This window comes from Cyprinus carpio, chromosome A12 (assembly GCF_018340385.1).
Source record: "Cyprinus carpio isolate SPL01 chromosome A12, ASM1834038v1, whole genome shotgun sequence".
Lineage (NCBI taxonomy): Eukaryota > Metazoa > Chordata > Actinopteri > Cypriniformes > Cyprinidae > Cyprinus > Cyprinus carpio.
This window is the reverse complement of record NC_056583.1, coordinates 12,990,254-13,003,829: the sequence shown is the minus strand read 5'-3', so window position 1 is coordinate 13,003,829 and position 13,576 is coordinate 12,990,254. Positions and strand designations below refer to the sequence as shown.

Here is a 13,576-nt window from a genome sequence, read left to right as displayed (position 1 = left end):
ATTAGAGATAAAATTTTAACCATGCAGCTGTCAGCTACAGTATCGCATCAGACGATATATTATAGATCCACTGAGGAACAATTCCTCTCATTCTCTGCTTTAGGAGAGAAAGAATTGTATAAACTTGTCAAATCATCAAAATCAACAACATGTATGTTAGATCCTATTCCATCTAAGCTACTAAAAGAGGTGCTTCCAGAAGTCCTAGATCATTTTCTGAATATTATAAATTTGTCAATGTCATTAGGATATGTCCCAAAATCCTTTAAGCTGGCTGTTTTTAAGCCTCTTTAAAAATAGAACTTGATCCTAGAGAATTTGTTAATTACAAACTGATCTCAAATTTCCCTTTTCTGTCAAAGATACTAGAAAAGGCATTAACCTCACAACTATGTTCCTTCTTAGAGCAAAATGGTATCTGTGAGGATTTCCAGCCAGGATTTAGACCATATCATAGTACTGAGACTGCTCTCATCAGAGTTACAAATGACCTGCTCTTATCATCTGATCGTGGTTGTATCTCTCCCTAAGTGCTACTGGATCTTAGCACTGCGTTTTGTCACTATCAACCACAACATTCTTCTGAGTAGACTAAAAAATTACGTTGGCATTAATGGAATTGCATTGCATTGGTATGGTTCAATTCTTACTTATCTAACCATCATCAATTCGTAGCAGTGAATGAAGAGTTATCATATTGATCACAAGTACAGTATGGAGTACTACAAGGCTCAGTACTAGGACTGCTGCTTTTCACGCTTTACATGTTAACCTTGAGGGATATCAAGAAACATGGTGTTAGCTTTCACTGTTATGCTGATGATACCCAACAAAACATACCAATTCGCAAAACTAAAGGAATGCATTATTGAAATAAAAAAAAATGGTTGACTACTAATTTCCTACTGCTAAATTCTGAAAAAACAGAGGTGTTAATTACTGGCCCAAACACCTCCACATGTAATAATCTAGAACACTGTCTAACACTTGATGGCTGCTCTGTCAATTCTTATACCTAAATTATGACATATGCTCTCAATGTTAAAATGCAGAAACGTTAATTCACTAGATGAGTCCTAGAAACAGATCCCCTGCAAAGACCTCATCAACTAGACAGCCACTGGGACAAGACCACTGGAACCAGATGAGCCCTCTGCACAATCTGACTTGTGTTGCAGCCTGGAAATAAAACACATCATGCTGGTTCCGTCTGGCTAGAGAAGAACTGGCCCCCCAACTGAGCCTGGTTTCTCCTAAGGTTTCTGTCACCGATGGAGTTTTGGTTCCATGCTACTGTCGCCTTTGGCTTGCATAGTTGGGGATGCTTAATTTCTGGATAGCACAAACACTATTTGAAGAGAGCTGAACTAGATGATGACATCACAGAATCAACAATGAACTGACTTTTTTTGTTATTGTCCTCTTGCATTATTGACAAACTATTTTCCTGGTAGTCACTGTAAAGCTGCTTTGACAATCTGTACTGTATGAAGCACTATAAAGTTGACTTGACTATTTTTAACAATGTCCTGCTTAATACGGAGTTAGAAAAATATCTGTTTTCAATATACATCTATAGTTTTAGACACATTTTACTATGCAAAGGACAATCCAAATATGACAATCTGTTGATTTACTTTCACATCATCAAATCACAAAATACACAAATTATTCAGAGATGTCATTTTGGAAATTTTACGTCTAACTATATATCAGTAAATGTGCATTGTTCTTACAGAGAGCGTCTTGCCATATTATTAACTAAAGGAAAAATAGGAAAAGGGCAAAAGTTAAAAGAGAGTTAAATAATATTACCCTGAAGTACAGAAATGTGCCTAGGAGAAGAGGTGGCACTTAGAAAACAAAGAAACACATCATCCATATTTCTCTACCTGACATTGCTGCCTTTGACTTGAGCTCTCCATCTGTTTCTGAAAGGCCTTGAGGGGTCACCAGAGCCTCACTGTGCCCTTTATGCTCCTCCCAGTCTCTGGCTGGTTGAGCATGTGGTGTCTGTTTCATGCACTCTGGAGAGGGGAGCTTCATCTTCCCCATGCTTAATACTAGCTTTTCTCCTTGGGCCACCGGGGACACATCTGGGCTCCGATGTGTCTGGACCTCTTGGGCAGGTTGAGAGTGGTGAGGTGGGGAGAGGATCTGCTCATAGTAGGCAGGGCCTGATACATTGGGCATGGTCAGGTGGATGTCACCAGCATGTTCAGTGGAAACGGTTGAGGATCTCAGGGCTGAGGTAGAGGTGGATGCAAAATGAGCTCCACCCGGAGGCTGCAGCTACAAGAGGACAATAAAAGAGAAGGATGGTAGAGTTTGCGTAGAAAGGGAAAGATGGAAGATTTGAGAGTGAACGGTATGAAAAAAGAGAAAGATAAGAGCATGACGGTACATTGGTTGAAGAGAGAGGGATGGGATGAGAACAAAAAGTGAGTCAGCATGGGCAGAAAAAACAGCACATTCATCAACTGTTCATCAACAGACACACGTCAATCATGCTGACTAATCAGAGGCTGACTTAGTGCATGTCCTGTAGCTGGAAGGCAATCATAAAATTAGCCAATAACAAAACCATTCACAAAGCCATGCCTTTTATAAAGTGAACCCGACTGTTCCCATCATCAGTGGTGAAATGTAACAAAGTAATAATACTTTGTTACAGTACTTAAGTATTTTTTGGGAGTGTCTATACTTTACTCAAGTTTTTATATTTCAGCCAACTTTTACTCCACTACATTTCCTAATAAAAATGTATACTTTTACTCCGATACATTTCCCATTCAGAAGAACAGGGGCTGCAGGAAAGCAGTTTTGACGAATCAGTGGTCTGGCGTTCACACCTTAGATTCCTAAAAAAACACCTTTGCTCATGTGCAAACAAGTGCGCGCACAAATACGGATGATTTCATTTTCCACTCAAGTTGAGTCTGGGGTCTGCGGCCTACAGTATATCTTCTGCGATAATATGGTAAGTGTTGTTGTAATGATGTGTGATCTGACATTATCAAGTATATCACAAAATCACACAAACAGAGACAGAGTGCATACATGTGATTTATTAGTCTATTAAAACTCAACATTCTAAATTGTAGACAGCAAAAATGCTTCTGTATACTTTTTATACTTATATATTTTAATATAGTTAGCTTAATCTATATCATACAAAGAGTACCGTTTTTCTGCAGGTATCCACATGATAACTAATTTAATAATCATTTTATACAAGTTCAGTAAAGTTAGCAATAAGTGACTTACATGTTAGACATAATATTGCTTGTTTCTGCTCAATTTTGCCAACAAAAATAGTTCCAAAAAAAGATCACAGCACTGTTTTGCGTTTCTGAGCAATGGACGGTGTTTACTTAGTGAATGAATCAGCTTTTTGAACAAATCAGTTAATTAAATGATTTAGTGATTTTCTCATTGACAGAGTTAAATGCTTTGTTCCTAAATAAATTAGCCATTTGAATGAATCTGTTCATCTATTCACGAACAGCTTGTAACACTCCAAAGAGAAAAGAAAACTTCATATGCATCATGACCCCTTTAATTGTAAGCTTTTTTGCGCTATTTTCATCTTCCAGGTTTAAAATCTACATTGTGTTGACGTCACAATTTGTGATGTGGCAAGGGACTATAGTACATTGATGATGCATTGGTGTCTATTAAATTATTAATGAGACTGTGTGTTCTTATCCTACAAGACGACGCTTCGCTTAATAATTCACAAAAGCATGTGTTGATTTGCCATGACAGACGTTTCAGACTGTGAGATGACATCACGCACATTAACTGAGAGAAACGTTCATGGATCGAGGAAGAGTGTTTGTTTTTGCTTTGTAATAAAAGTTTGTTAAAGGATTCATTCACTTGGTGAGCATAACCGTTTTTACAGCTCTGTGACACAACCCATCAAAAGGCTTATATAATCACCACAGAATAAGCCTTAAAAGTTCTCAAAGGTGCAACAGCGCATTCATATATACATTTTCTATGCAGAGTTCAAATGGCTGTGCATTTGTGTTTTTAACTCGATAGGAGTGAAATGAAACCATCTGAACGCGAAGCTGTGTGTGTTGTCTGTCTCCCCTCTTCCCCCTTCTCTGCACACCACGCCCACTATTTTTAAAACTGTGGTGAGAACTAACCAGTGCTGAAACAGGGGGGACCCTTTAAGATTAAAAAAAATACTTTTCGTACTGAAGTACAATAAAGGGAGGAATCACGATGTCAGCTTAACATCGTGATGTCTGTCAGCCATCGGTGATGGACGATGGCATCGTCTGTCGGCCCAACCCTACTATACAGTTTGGTTTGTTGGGTCGTATTGCTTTCTCACCACAAGCAACCACCCCAAAGATTTCAATCAGATCGAGACTCATTCAGGTGATGTCAGAATGATTATTTTAGAAACAGCACGTTTACTGTGTTCATATATGCCTAAACAAACTGAACTAAGGGAGAAAATACGACAGGTTCTAAAACAAATGCTCCAAACAAGCCAGGTGTGAGACAGCCCACAGTAATACAAAAAGCGATTAAAAATGGGCTATATTAATAGTTTACTATAGCCCATTGTGATAAGAAATAGTCCTTTCTTGATTCAAGACACATTCCAGTCTGTATTTTCACAATTTTTCCATGCTTCGTCATTCTGTAATCACAGGAAGCAATATACACACTATAGCAAATTTCTTTGCACAGTAACCCAGCACTAATGTTTATACATAAAACACAATAATCAGACAAAACATTCTATCTGTTAACATTTCTCAGCTCAATTTCAAAAGCACATAAAGACTGCAAAGCTTGTACTTGAGCTACCAGCAATCTGGAACTACATTCACAATTCAGAAGCATTTACATCCATGCCTTCTTTGGGACTGTAAGATCATCTAAGCAAGATGCTTAAAAGAAATGCCTGAATTCAGCCTACTGGCATATAGGGACATATATGCTGAAGCATTAGGACAAATGCTTCTAAGACATGGGACAATGGTTTTACTGCAGGCAGAGTAAAACCGTGGTTCCTATGAAATATTATCAGTTCTATAGAGGGTCCTTACATGTTCCAGATCACTCAGAAGCTCTGAGAACTCTGATTCCTCGTCAAACATCTCAGAATCATCCTGCATCAGAGACAAACCCCTTTAAACGCTCAATCGTGTGTATCTGTGTGTGTAAGAGTAAGATTGATCATGTCTGTGGGTGTAATACTTTAACATATGCCCAACAAACTTAAAGCAGGGTACACCGTAAGAATGCGTGATATGAGCAAAAATATAAATCAAAATATTCTTAAACATTTTGGTTGATAAAATAAAATAATCCTTATGACAATTTCCAAAATAATAGTAGACCTATTAAAATTTGAAAGTCCAGTGACACAATAAATAAATGTTAGGTCATTATAGATTAACTGAACAACATCACATTAGCTTTCGAAAGTTTGCTTTCGAATTACGAATATAGTGCATCTGTTTTCATTCACACTACACACATTAATACTATATACTACAGAACATACTTTTTATTGGCTGCTAAGTATTTAAAAAAAGCACCTTCTCAGACCGTGTGCAATTTCAGCATCAGCAAGTGACTTCTTAACCCCCGATTTCTATCTGACTTGCTCTATAGCTTCACTGTTTTAGGCCTAAATCATCTCCACAACCAAATAACCCCCTAACTGTCACCGTCCCACCTGTGGGACGCTTGGCGCTCTTTTATTTGTTGTCCTTTTTCTCTATAAAATCTTTTAGTAATCATCATAAATTATATATCATTTGAAAGCTTAGAAGCCCAAGATTCATCCCCCGAAAACCATTTTTAAATCAGACACTGCGTTACCATGGAAATGGTACTTTAAAATCTTATGGCGGTCTCCTCCCCCTTAGTGGGCAATGTCAAGTGTCATATTACAAAATGCATTACGGTCTTTTAGAATCAAAACTTTTTATAATCTTGGCAACAAACATATCATTGGAAAGGTCTGAGTCTCAGGATTCCATATTTGGTGGTTATTTTGAGTATTGAAGTAAAAATTGACAGAGAAATCTAGGGAAAAATTCATTAAACAAAATTCAAAGGCGTTTTGATGGCTCCCAGTGGCTGTTTGTGGTATGACGCCCTAAATAAAATCTCACAGGAACCTCAATTTTTTTTCATATCAACTTCAAATTTGGAACATAACTTATTTAGACACAAGGCTTTAATTTTATACCAATTTTAGAGTAAAACCTGTTTAGTAAAATATTTATAATAAATACAATAAAATAAAATTAATATAGCACATTTTATTTACAGTACATTTAAACTTCTATAACTTTTTAATACTTTAATTTTTTGAAAAAATTCCACTTTTGACAAAATCTGCTAATTTTCTTCTTTAAAAAGAGACCAACCTTAGGTCTATATTCCAAAGTGTTCATAAAATACAACAATTTAAGTTTGGATAGTGCACTTAATGCCTATTTTAAAAAAATGGGGGGTGACAGTTAAGGGGTTAACTGACATACACTATATAGCCAAAAGCATGTGCACACCCAAGGATCACACCCATATGAGCTTAATTTAATGGCCCGGCATGATTCATGATTTAAATTACATGATGATTAATGTACTAAACTGATACAATTCTCAACTGTGGCATGTATTAGAATGGTCTAGCTGTTTAATGAAGAGAGAGAAATGGTACATACCTGTTCAACCTCTCCTAGTGTGATTGGCTGAGTCTGGTAGCGTGCATTACTTCTACGAGACCGAGTATCTCCCCTGGCCCGAGGGCCGTGGCTGGACGGCTGTGCCAGGCGGTTGAAGAGTGCCATCTTCTCTGCCAGACTGAGCGTGGAAAGGTCTGGCTCCTCTTGACTATCCTCTCCTGGAGACACTTGGCGAGCTTGATCCATCTCCTCTGCCTTCTGAGCCAGCCGAACCTCTCTGGCCTGCTCCCTCACCATGGAGTTCTGCTGAGATGATGCCTGCAAGCTGTAGGATACACCAACACCAGACTGTTCAGGAACACTTAATGTGTTTAATATTAATCCCATTACATCGCCTGTAAGGCTGGGCTGCATGACTGTATTTATCATACATAATTATGATAAAGAATTAAACAACTGCTTGCATAAATTTTGATTAAACACATGCATGCATATAATATACAAGCAATTGTGATTAATGTTACAGTATGAATAAAGCGGTGTAAACATAACCACATAACGAAACATTTAGAATGTGTTGTTCATTCAGATTATAAGATTATAGTAGCATGTGCAGATAAACATGTCATGGAATTTATATGCTCAACAAGTTGCTGATGAAGCAAAAAACACAAAAGTGACATGACTCAAATTCCTCCCAGCAATGTCTCACATTTCTACAAGTAATTCAGACCCATTTTTTATTAACTTAGCATTTCATGACCTTAGGAAACATTAAAAACATCCCCTTTATGAATACAAAATCAGTAGCTAATATAATTGTCATATCCATAAGTGTATTATAGCTCAACACAAGTCAATGATGATCAGGAAAAAAGTTTATTTGTAGTCACAAATAGCGGTGTGCTTCTGAAAATCTCACTCTTAATTCTAAGAGCAAGTGATGTAAACTAATGATCTGTATTTGCCTGAAAATACCACAAGAGGGTGCTGGTTCTTAATTTGACCTATCAAAGTTGTAAATAAAACAAAGATTATTGGAGTATGCTAAAAAAAGGAAAATGATTTTTTTTCTACTTCAATGTGTTACTTCCTTTTTCTTTGCAATTGTTTGGAATTTCTGAGTGAAAACTTTTTTGTTTTTGGGACATAAATATACATTTTATAACCATTCAAAAGTATGGGAACAATAAAATGTTTTAGATAGGAAAATAATTAAGCACAAATAAATAAATATTTAAAAAAAAGTTAAGCTGCACAACTGTTTTCAACATTCATGATAAGAATGGCCACAAGTGTGAATATTAAAATGATTTCTGAAGGATCGTGTGACACTGAAGACTGGATTTTAAAATATATATTGAAATAGGAAACAATTATTTTAAACAATAATGATATTTCACAACACAACTGTTGAGCGCTTTTCTCATGATAAACAAATTTAAAGAAATTGAGACATTTTTGTAAAGACATCTGTGAACATGCAAGCTCTCAGTGACAAACATTAGTATTGATAAAAGTGACCATGCCTGTATTACGTGCACACGTTCATGGGAGTGTTTGTGTGTGTGTCCTGGGTACCTGTATTTGGTCACAGAGCTGCTGACTAGAGTGGGACTAGGAACACGTGTTACAGAGGTTTGTACAGTCACGGACTGTGACAAATGGCCAGGGACACTTTAAACCACACAGAGCAGGAAGCACAGAAACAAAGACACAGGAAAAAAAAGGAAACTGAAGAAAACAGATCATAGCTACATACACCACATGAAAGAAAAGGAAGGGATAGGACATAAAGGAAAAATAGCATTGAGAAGAATGTAAATACTGCAACTTGTTCTGAAGCCATATTCATTTGTTGACTGTACATGTTGTATGAAGCTTACACTACAGTTCGGGATCAGTAAGGTTTCTTTCTGTTGAAAGAACCTATTACTTTTATTCAGCAAGGATACATTAAATTGACCAAATGTGACTGTAAAGACTTTTATATTGTTACAAAAGATTTCTACTTAAAAAAAAATGCTGTTCTTTAAGTCCTAACTTTTTTTTAACATAATAATGTTTCTTGAGCATGAAATTTGAATGATTTCTAAAGGATCACGTGGCTCTAAAGACTGGAGAAATGACTGGAATAAATATAATTTCATATTAATATTTATATTAATATATTAAAATAGAAACCAGTTAATTCAAATTGTAATAATATTTCGCAACATTGTTTTTACTGTATTTTTGATCAAGTAAAGTGATCAAAAATACAGTAAAAACAACGTTGCGAAATATTATTACAATTTGAATTAACTGGTTTCTATTTAACATTTTTTTTTTTTTAAATGTTACAGACCCACCAGTAAACAGTAGTTTATCTTGCCGAATCTTTTAAATATTCAAGTTGATGTAAATGTTGAAACTAACAAATGCAAACATTTGGGGGAATTTTTGTTTCCTCAACCTGAATTACTCAGCATGTCACATACTATAGCACTTACGTAGCAGCAATGACCACTTCCTCTGAGGTGACCGGCTGAGTGCGGGAGCGATCCTGACCTCTCCTCAGCCTCCGTTCAACAGCAGCGTTCCTGCTCCATGCCTTCAAAACTGAACCATCTGAAGTCTTCTCAAGCTCCTAAAGAACAGAAAAACGTTGTATGAAAGCTTCACACAATAACTTCAAAAAACTAAATCAAAACATTAACATACTGCATTTGACTTTACTAGCTTGGTCAAGATATCAGATGTTTTTCCTTTTGCTCAGGTTCTATTAGACTCATTAAATTGTATTGTTGGACACAAATTCTTATGCGCACTTCATGTAAGGGGTCATTTGTGTGGTCTGCATAAATGACAACTGGGTTGTACCCAACTGAATTTGGTTAGGATGCTTTCTTTATAGACAGCAGAAAGAGAAGCAGCTCACTTTCAGGGTTTGGAACAGAAGCAAAGACACACTCAAGCACCACATACCCTGAAGAGAGAGCGCTTGGCGGCTACACTCAGCTTTGCTCTCTCATCCAGTTTCTCTTCATCTACTGGAAAAACACAGGAAGAAGAGAAGGAAAAAGAATGAGTCAGAAGCTTTCTCATGAGAACTATTTCATGAAATCCCAAGGCTTTTAGAGGACAAACACAATGCTAAACACATGGTAGAAAGATTACACAAGCAAATTTCTGCTTCTCTGCTCTGATTTCACAAACATTAACCTTAAGACAGACACAGCAGTGAAAAATAAATGCTGTACATCTACCAGATGCAATGAACTGTATTAAAATCTGCTCGAATATAAAGTGTAGCATGATCTAAGCAACACTTAAAGGGACAGTTCACCCGTGAAGGAAAACCTGTGAGCATTTACTCACCCACATGTTGCTTCAAGCCCAGAGGATTTTGGTTAATCTTCAATACAAATTAAGTTATTTTAAATGAAACTTGAGGGATTTCTATCCCTCCATTGAAAGGTCAGGTAACCAAAACTTAAATGATTCATGTGTAATAAAGTTTCATTAAAAATATCTTAATTTGTGTTTAGAAGATTAACCAAAGTTTTATGGGTATGACATGACAAATGGATGAGCGAATGATACAATTGTAATTTTTGGGTGAACTATCCCTTTAAAGGGGTCTTATAATATTATTGTTTCATTTTTAGTCAGGGGCCCACTTACGATTTTAAATGAGTCATTTTCTTTCTTAAGGCAGAATTTTAAGGTAATACACAACTGTTTAAAAATATTAGGGCATGCATTAATTCAGCACGATTTTATTCAGCAAGGACGCTTTAGACTGATTAAAAATGATAGTAAAGAAATTTAAAACATCACAAAATAAATGCTGTTCTTTGAAAAAGTCCTAAAATATATTATGGTTTTCTACAATAATATTAAGCGACACAATTGTTTTTCCTTGAGCACCAAATCAGCATATTAAAGTGATTTCTGAATGATCATGTGACACTGAAGACTGGAATAGTGACTGCTGAAGATTCAGCTTTACCATCAATGGAATAAATTACATTTTAAAATCCAAAAATTAAAACAACAATTATTAAAAAAAATGAATTTCAATAATATTTAACAATAATAATGTTTAACTGTATTTTTTGATCAAATAAATGCAGCCTTGTTAAATACATGAAACTTACATTAAACATTTTTTTTTTATTATTTTACAGACACTTCAGCAGAAGTGTATGTTTGTTTCAGTCAGCTCTAAAACATTGCAATGCAAATTGGCACTGCTTACACATACAGTAGGACTAGAAAAGCAAAGCAGTACTAGCTTAACTAGAGCTCCAGAGATGCAAAACAGTAGATCTGTTGCTCTCTGGAGTGATCATGGATACTCCACAGAGTCAACTACTTCTGCCTAGGGTTATCTCCAAAGTCTCAATGCCATGTCTCCATAAGCTTTTCCAAATGAAAATAAGCTTTGCCCCATCACAAAGTTTTTATACATAATAAGTCAGACAGCAAGACAGCAACTAAAATTAGCTAGAGTGACTTTCTATTTTTAAATAAAACAATAGAAAGGCATGTTATATTACAACTTAAGTGATGATACAGATTGTGTAGTTTATGGATAAAAAAATCTCAGACTTACCCTCAGGGCTCGGTAGTTCAGGGCTTAGATGAGACCTAAAGAGAACAAAATTTGAAGTCTTATAAAACAGTTACAATTAAACATTAAATCGTTTAGGATTGGAAAATGATTAGTTCAACCAGCTGACTTGGAAAAAAATTGCAACAGTGTAAGCAGAAAAATGCAGCAGCATATTTAGGAAAAGAAGAATAAGGAAAATACACAAAGCAACTAGTGGGAAAGTGCTGAAAACACAATCAGAACTGTTTAATCCACAGCGTTAGACAGAATTATAGATTTCGCCAAGCAGAAATAGAAGAGGAAAAAAAATGACAGAGCATTTCACAAAAACCAAAGACCAAACCTACAGATTAGAATCTACTACACATGTAAACATTATACGGTCTGTTAAAGGAGTAAGATAAAGCATTATTTAGAGAGCCAAAGGCTAACTTTAATAAGCAATCAGTGCATAAATACAGTGCAGTTAAAAAAAGGTAAATAAAAAAAATTGATTTCGAACCAATCTGGTTTTAGTTTTCTGGGTTATTACCAAGTATACATCAAGTGTTATTTAAAATTTACACTCCAGGATAACTCTACAATACCGTGCATAAAACTACTCAAAATTCCTACCGGTCCGACTGTTCGCACTCAGTTGATGTGATAGGCTGCGTTCTAAACCTCTCAGATGTAATTCTACTCTCAGTGGGACAGATATACCGCAAAGGGCGATGAGATGAGCGATCTTTGACTCTCTCACTTCTCCAGGGTGCATGTGTATCTGGAGGCACATCTTCTGCCCTATTACGTCACAAAGCATGACTGAACAAGGCAGCATTGAAGAATGGCAGGTGCACAGGCATGAGAGAAAGAGCAAAATGCTAATGCTGGATGAATATTTCATTTGAGCATTCTCACAGTGGGTTAAACTAACTATTGAAAACCCTACAAACATAAAAAAGGTTAAGAATTATTCTGTCAGCACAACTAAATACATCCATAATTGTATCTAGAAACACAAAGCTGCCAAGCCAAGGTAAGACAAAAGAACAGAAATGGTTAATTATTACTGACAAAGTGTGCACTAGACAAGCTGAGCACCATGATGGCTAAAGGGATGGAGCATTAAAATCTGCTGGTCAGCTTTGAATGAGTGATTCCTCTGTAAGATCACAGTCTTTTCATTCTCCAAGCAGTTAACGTAGATGAGATTTTGATTAACTGCATGTTAATCGTCAATGTTAGATATGTTAGTAAGTCGACACATATTGATAATGTACCACCACCTACAGTTTGGCTTTCCGAGGACTTGCAACACTTTCCAGGTAGGTGTGGCGGAGTTGGGCAACTGAAACCCTGGCATCATGGGATGGGTGATCGCCATTGGGTACATTCTCCTGAGGGGCAGCCTCTCTGATTGGGTTCTGGATGGCGTTCTGTTGGACATTTCCAGTATCCAGAGGTTTGGATGAATTTGGCATATATCTCCCACTGGAGGTCTGGACTGCAGCATAGCAGCTAGTGTCAGCACTTTTATGAGCTTCACGAGCTCTTGCTTGCATAGACTCTGTGGCCTGAAGTCGGGACACATGCTCTGTGTAAACTTCCTGCCCTGACTGACCTCTACGCCACCCTCTGGGGTCTTTTGCAACATCCTCTCTCCTGTGCCGACTGATGCCTGAGTTTACCTCTACATTGTCAGTTCTTCCTCGGCATGGGTCAACAGTGCTCTGTTCTTTCCCCCGAATTTCAGAAGGTAAAACTGACTTCCTGCTCTGCAGGAGCCCCTCCATCCTCACATCCTGTTTTCCCTCCAGTTCAAGCATTTCTTGAATCTCTTGTTTATGCCTGGAACCGGATTCGCTGCCCATAGTGAAGTAGCTCTGGCCACACAGGTCATGGCGTTCCTCTTGTCCAGGGTAATTCAGCCGTTGTTTGGCTGGAGCATCAGGGAGGTTCTGATTGTGAGGGTGATATCGAGGATATGATTGGGGAAACTGGTTGTATGCAGGTCCCTCTGCTGTTTGACCCCCGTAAAATGGCTCATCACGGGCCAGTCTCTCCCTAACTCGGATTTCAGGAGAAGAAAAAAGGGTTGGTTACTGAGAATTAAATTAGATATTAACTGACTCTGCAAAAGAATAAAATAAAACAGAACTGTTTCATGATCCTGGAAGTGAATGTAAGCAAGAAATTCTGATCCAACCAAAACAACCCAAGCCACAGAACCAGTGGAAGCATCTCAGTATGGTTTATGCTTATTAGAATGTGGTTAAAAAGCAACTCTGACAGTGTTTGGAATAAAATAAAAACACTGAGAAAC

At 37.0% G+C, this 13,576-nt stretch overlaps 1 protein-coding gene across 23 annotated transcripts in view; it reads right to left on the bottom strand.

Annotated features, from left to right (window-relative positions):
• The window catches only part of LOC109099546 (supervillin-like), a 73,199-nt gene that overhangs the window by 19,466 nt on the left and 40,157 nt on the right, over positions 1–13,576 (bottom strand). For 13 of the 23 annotated variants that reach the window (XR_006161347.1, XM_042767624.1, XM_042767625.1 and 10 more), the window contains 9 exons: positions 12,544–13,329; positions 11,887–12,054; positions 11,272–11,306; positions 9,639–9,703; positions 9,164–9,300; positions 8,253–8,348; positions 6,711–6,996; positions 5,079–5,141; positions 1,893–2,292 (listed from right to left, as the gene is read on the bottom strand). Coding sequence is in view for 22 of the 23 variants with exons in the window: in XM_042767624.1 (XP_042623558.1) it covers positions 1,893–2,292; positions 5,079–5,141; positions 6,711–6,996; positions 8,253–8,348; positions 9,164–9,300; positions 9,639–9,703; positions 11,272–11,306; positions 11,887–12,054; positions 12,544–13,329 (2,036 nt within the window). In the remaining variant the exon portion in view is untranslated. The remainder of the gene's footprint in view (positions 1–1,892; positions 2,293–5,078; positions 5,142–6,710; positions 6,997–8,252; positions 8,349–9,163; positions 9,301–9,638; positions 9,704–11,271; positions 11,307–11,886; positions 12,055–12,543; positions 13,330–13,576) is intronic. The other 10 variants (XM_042767619.1, XM_042767630.1, XM_042767628.1 and 7 more) reach the window with 8 other exon arrangements.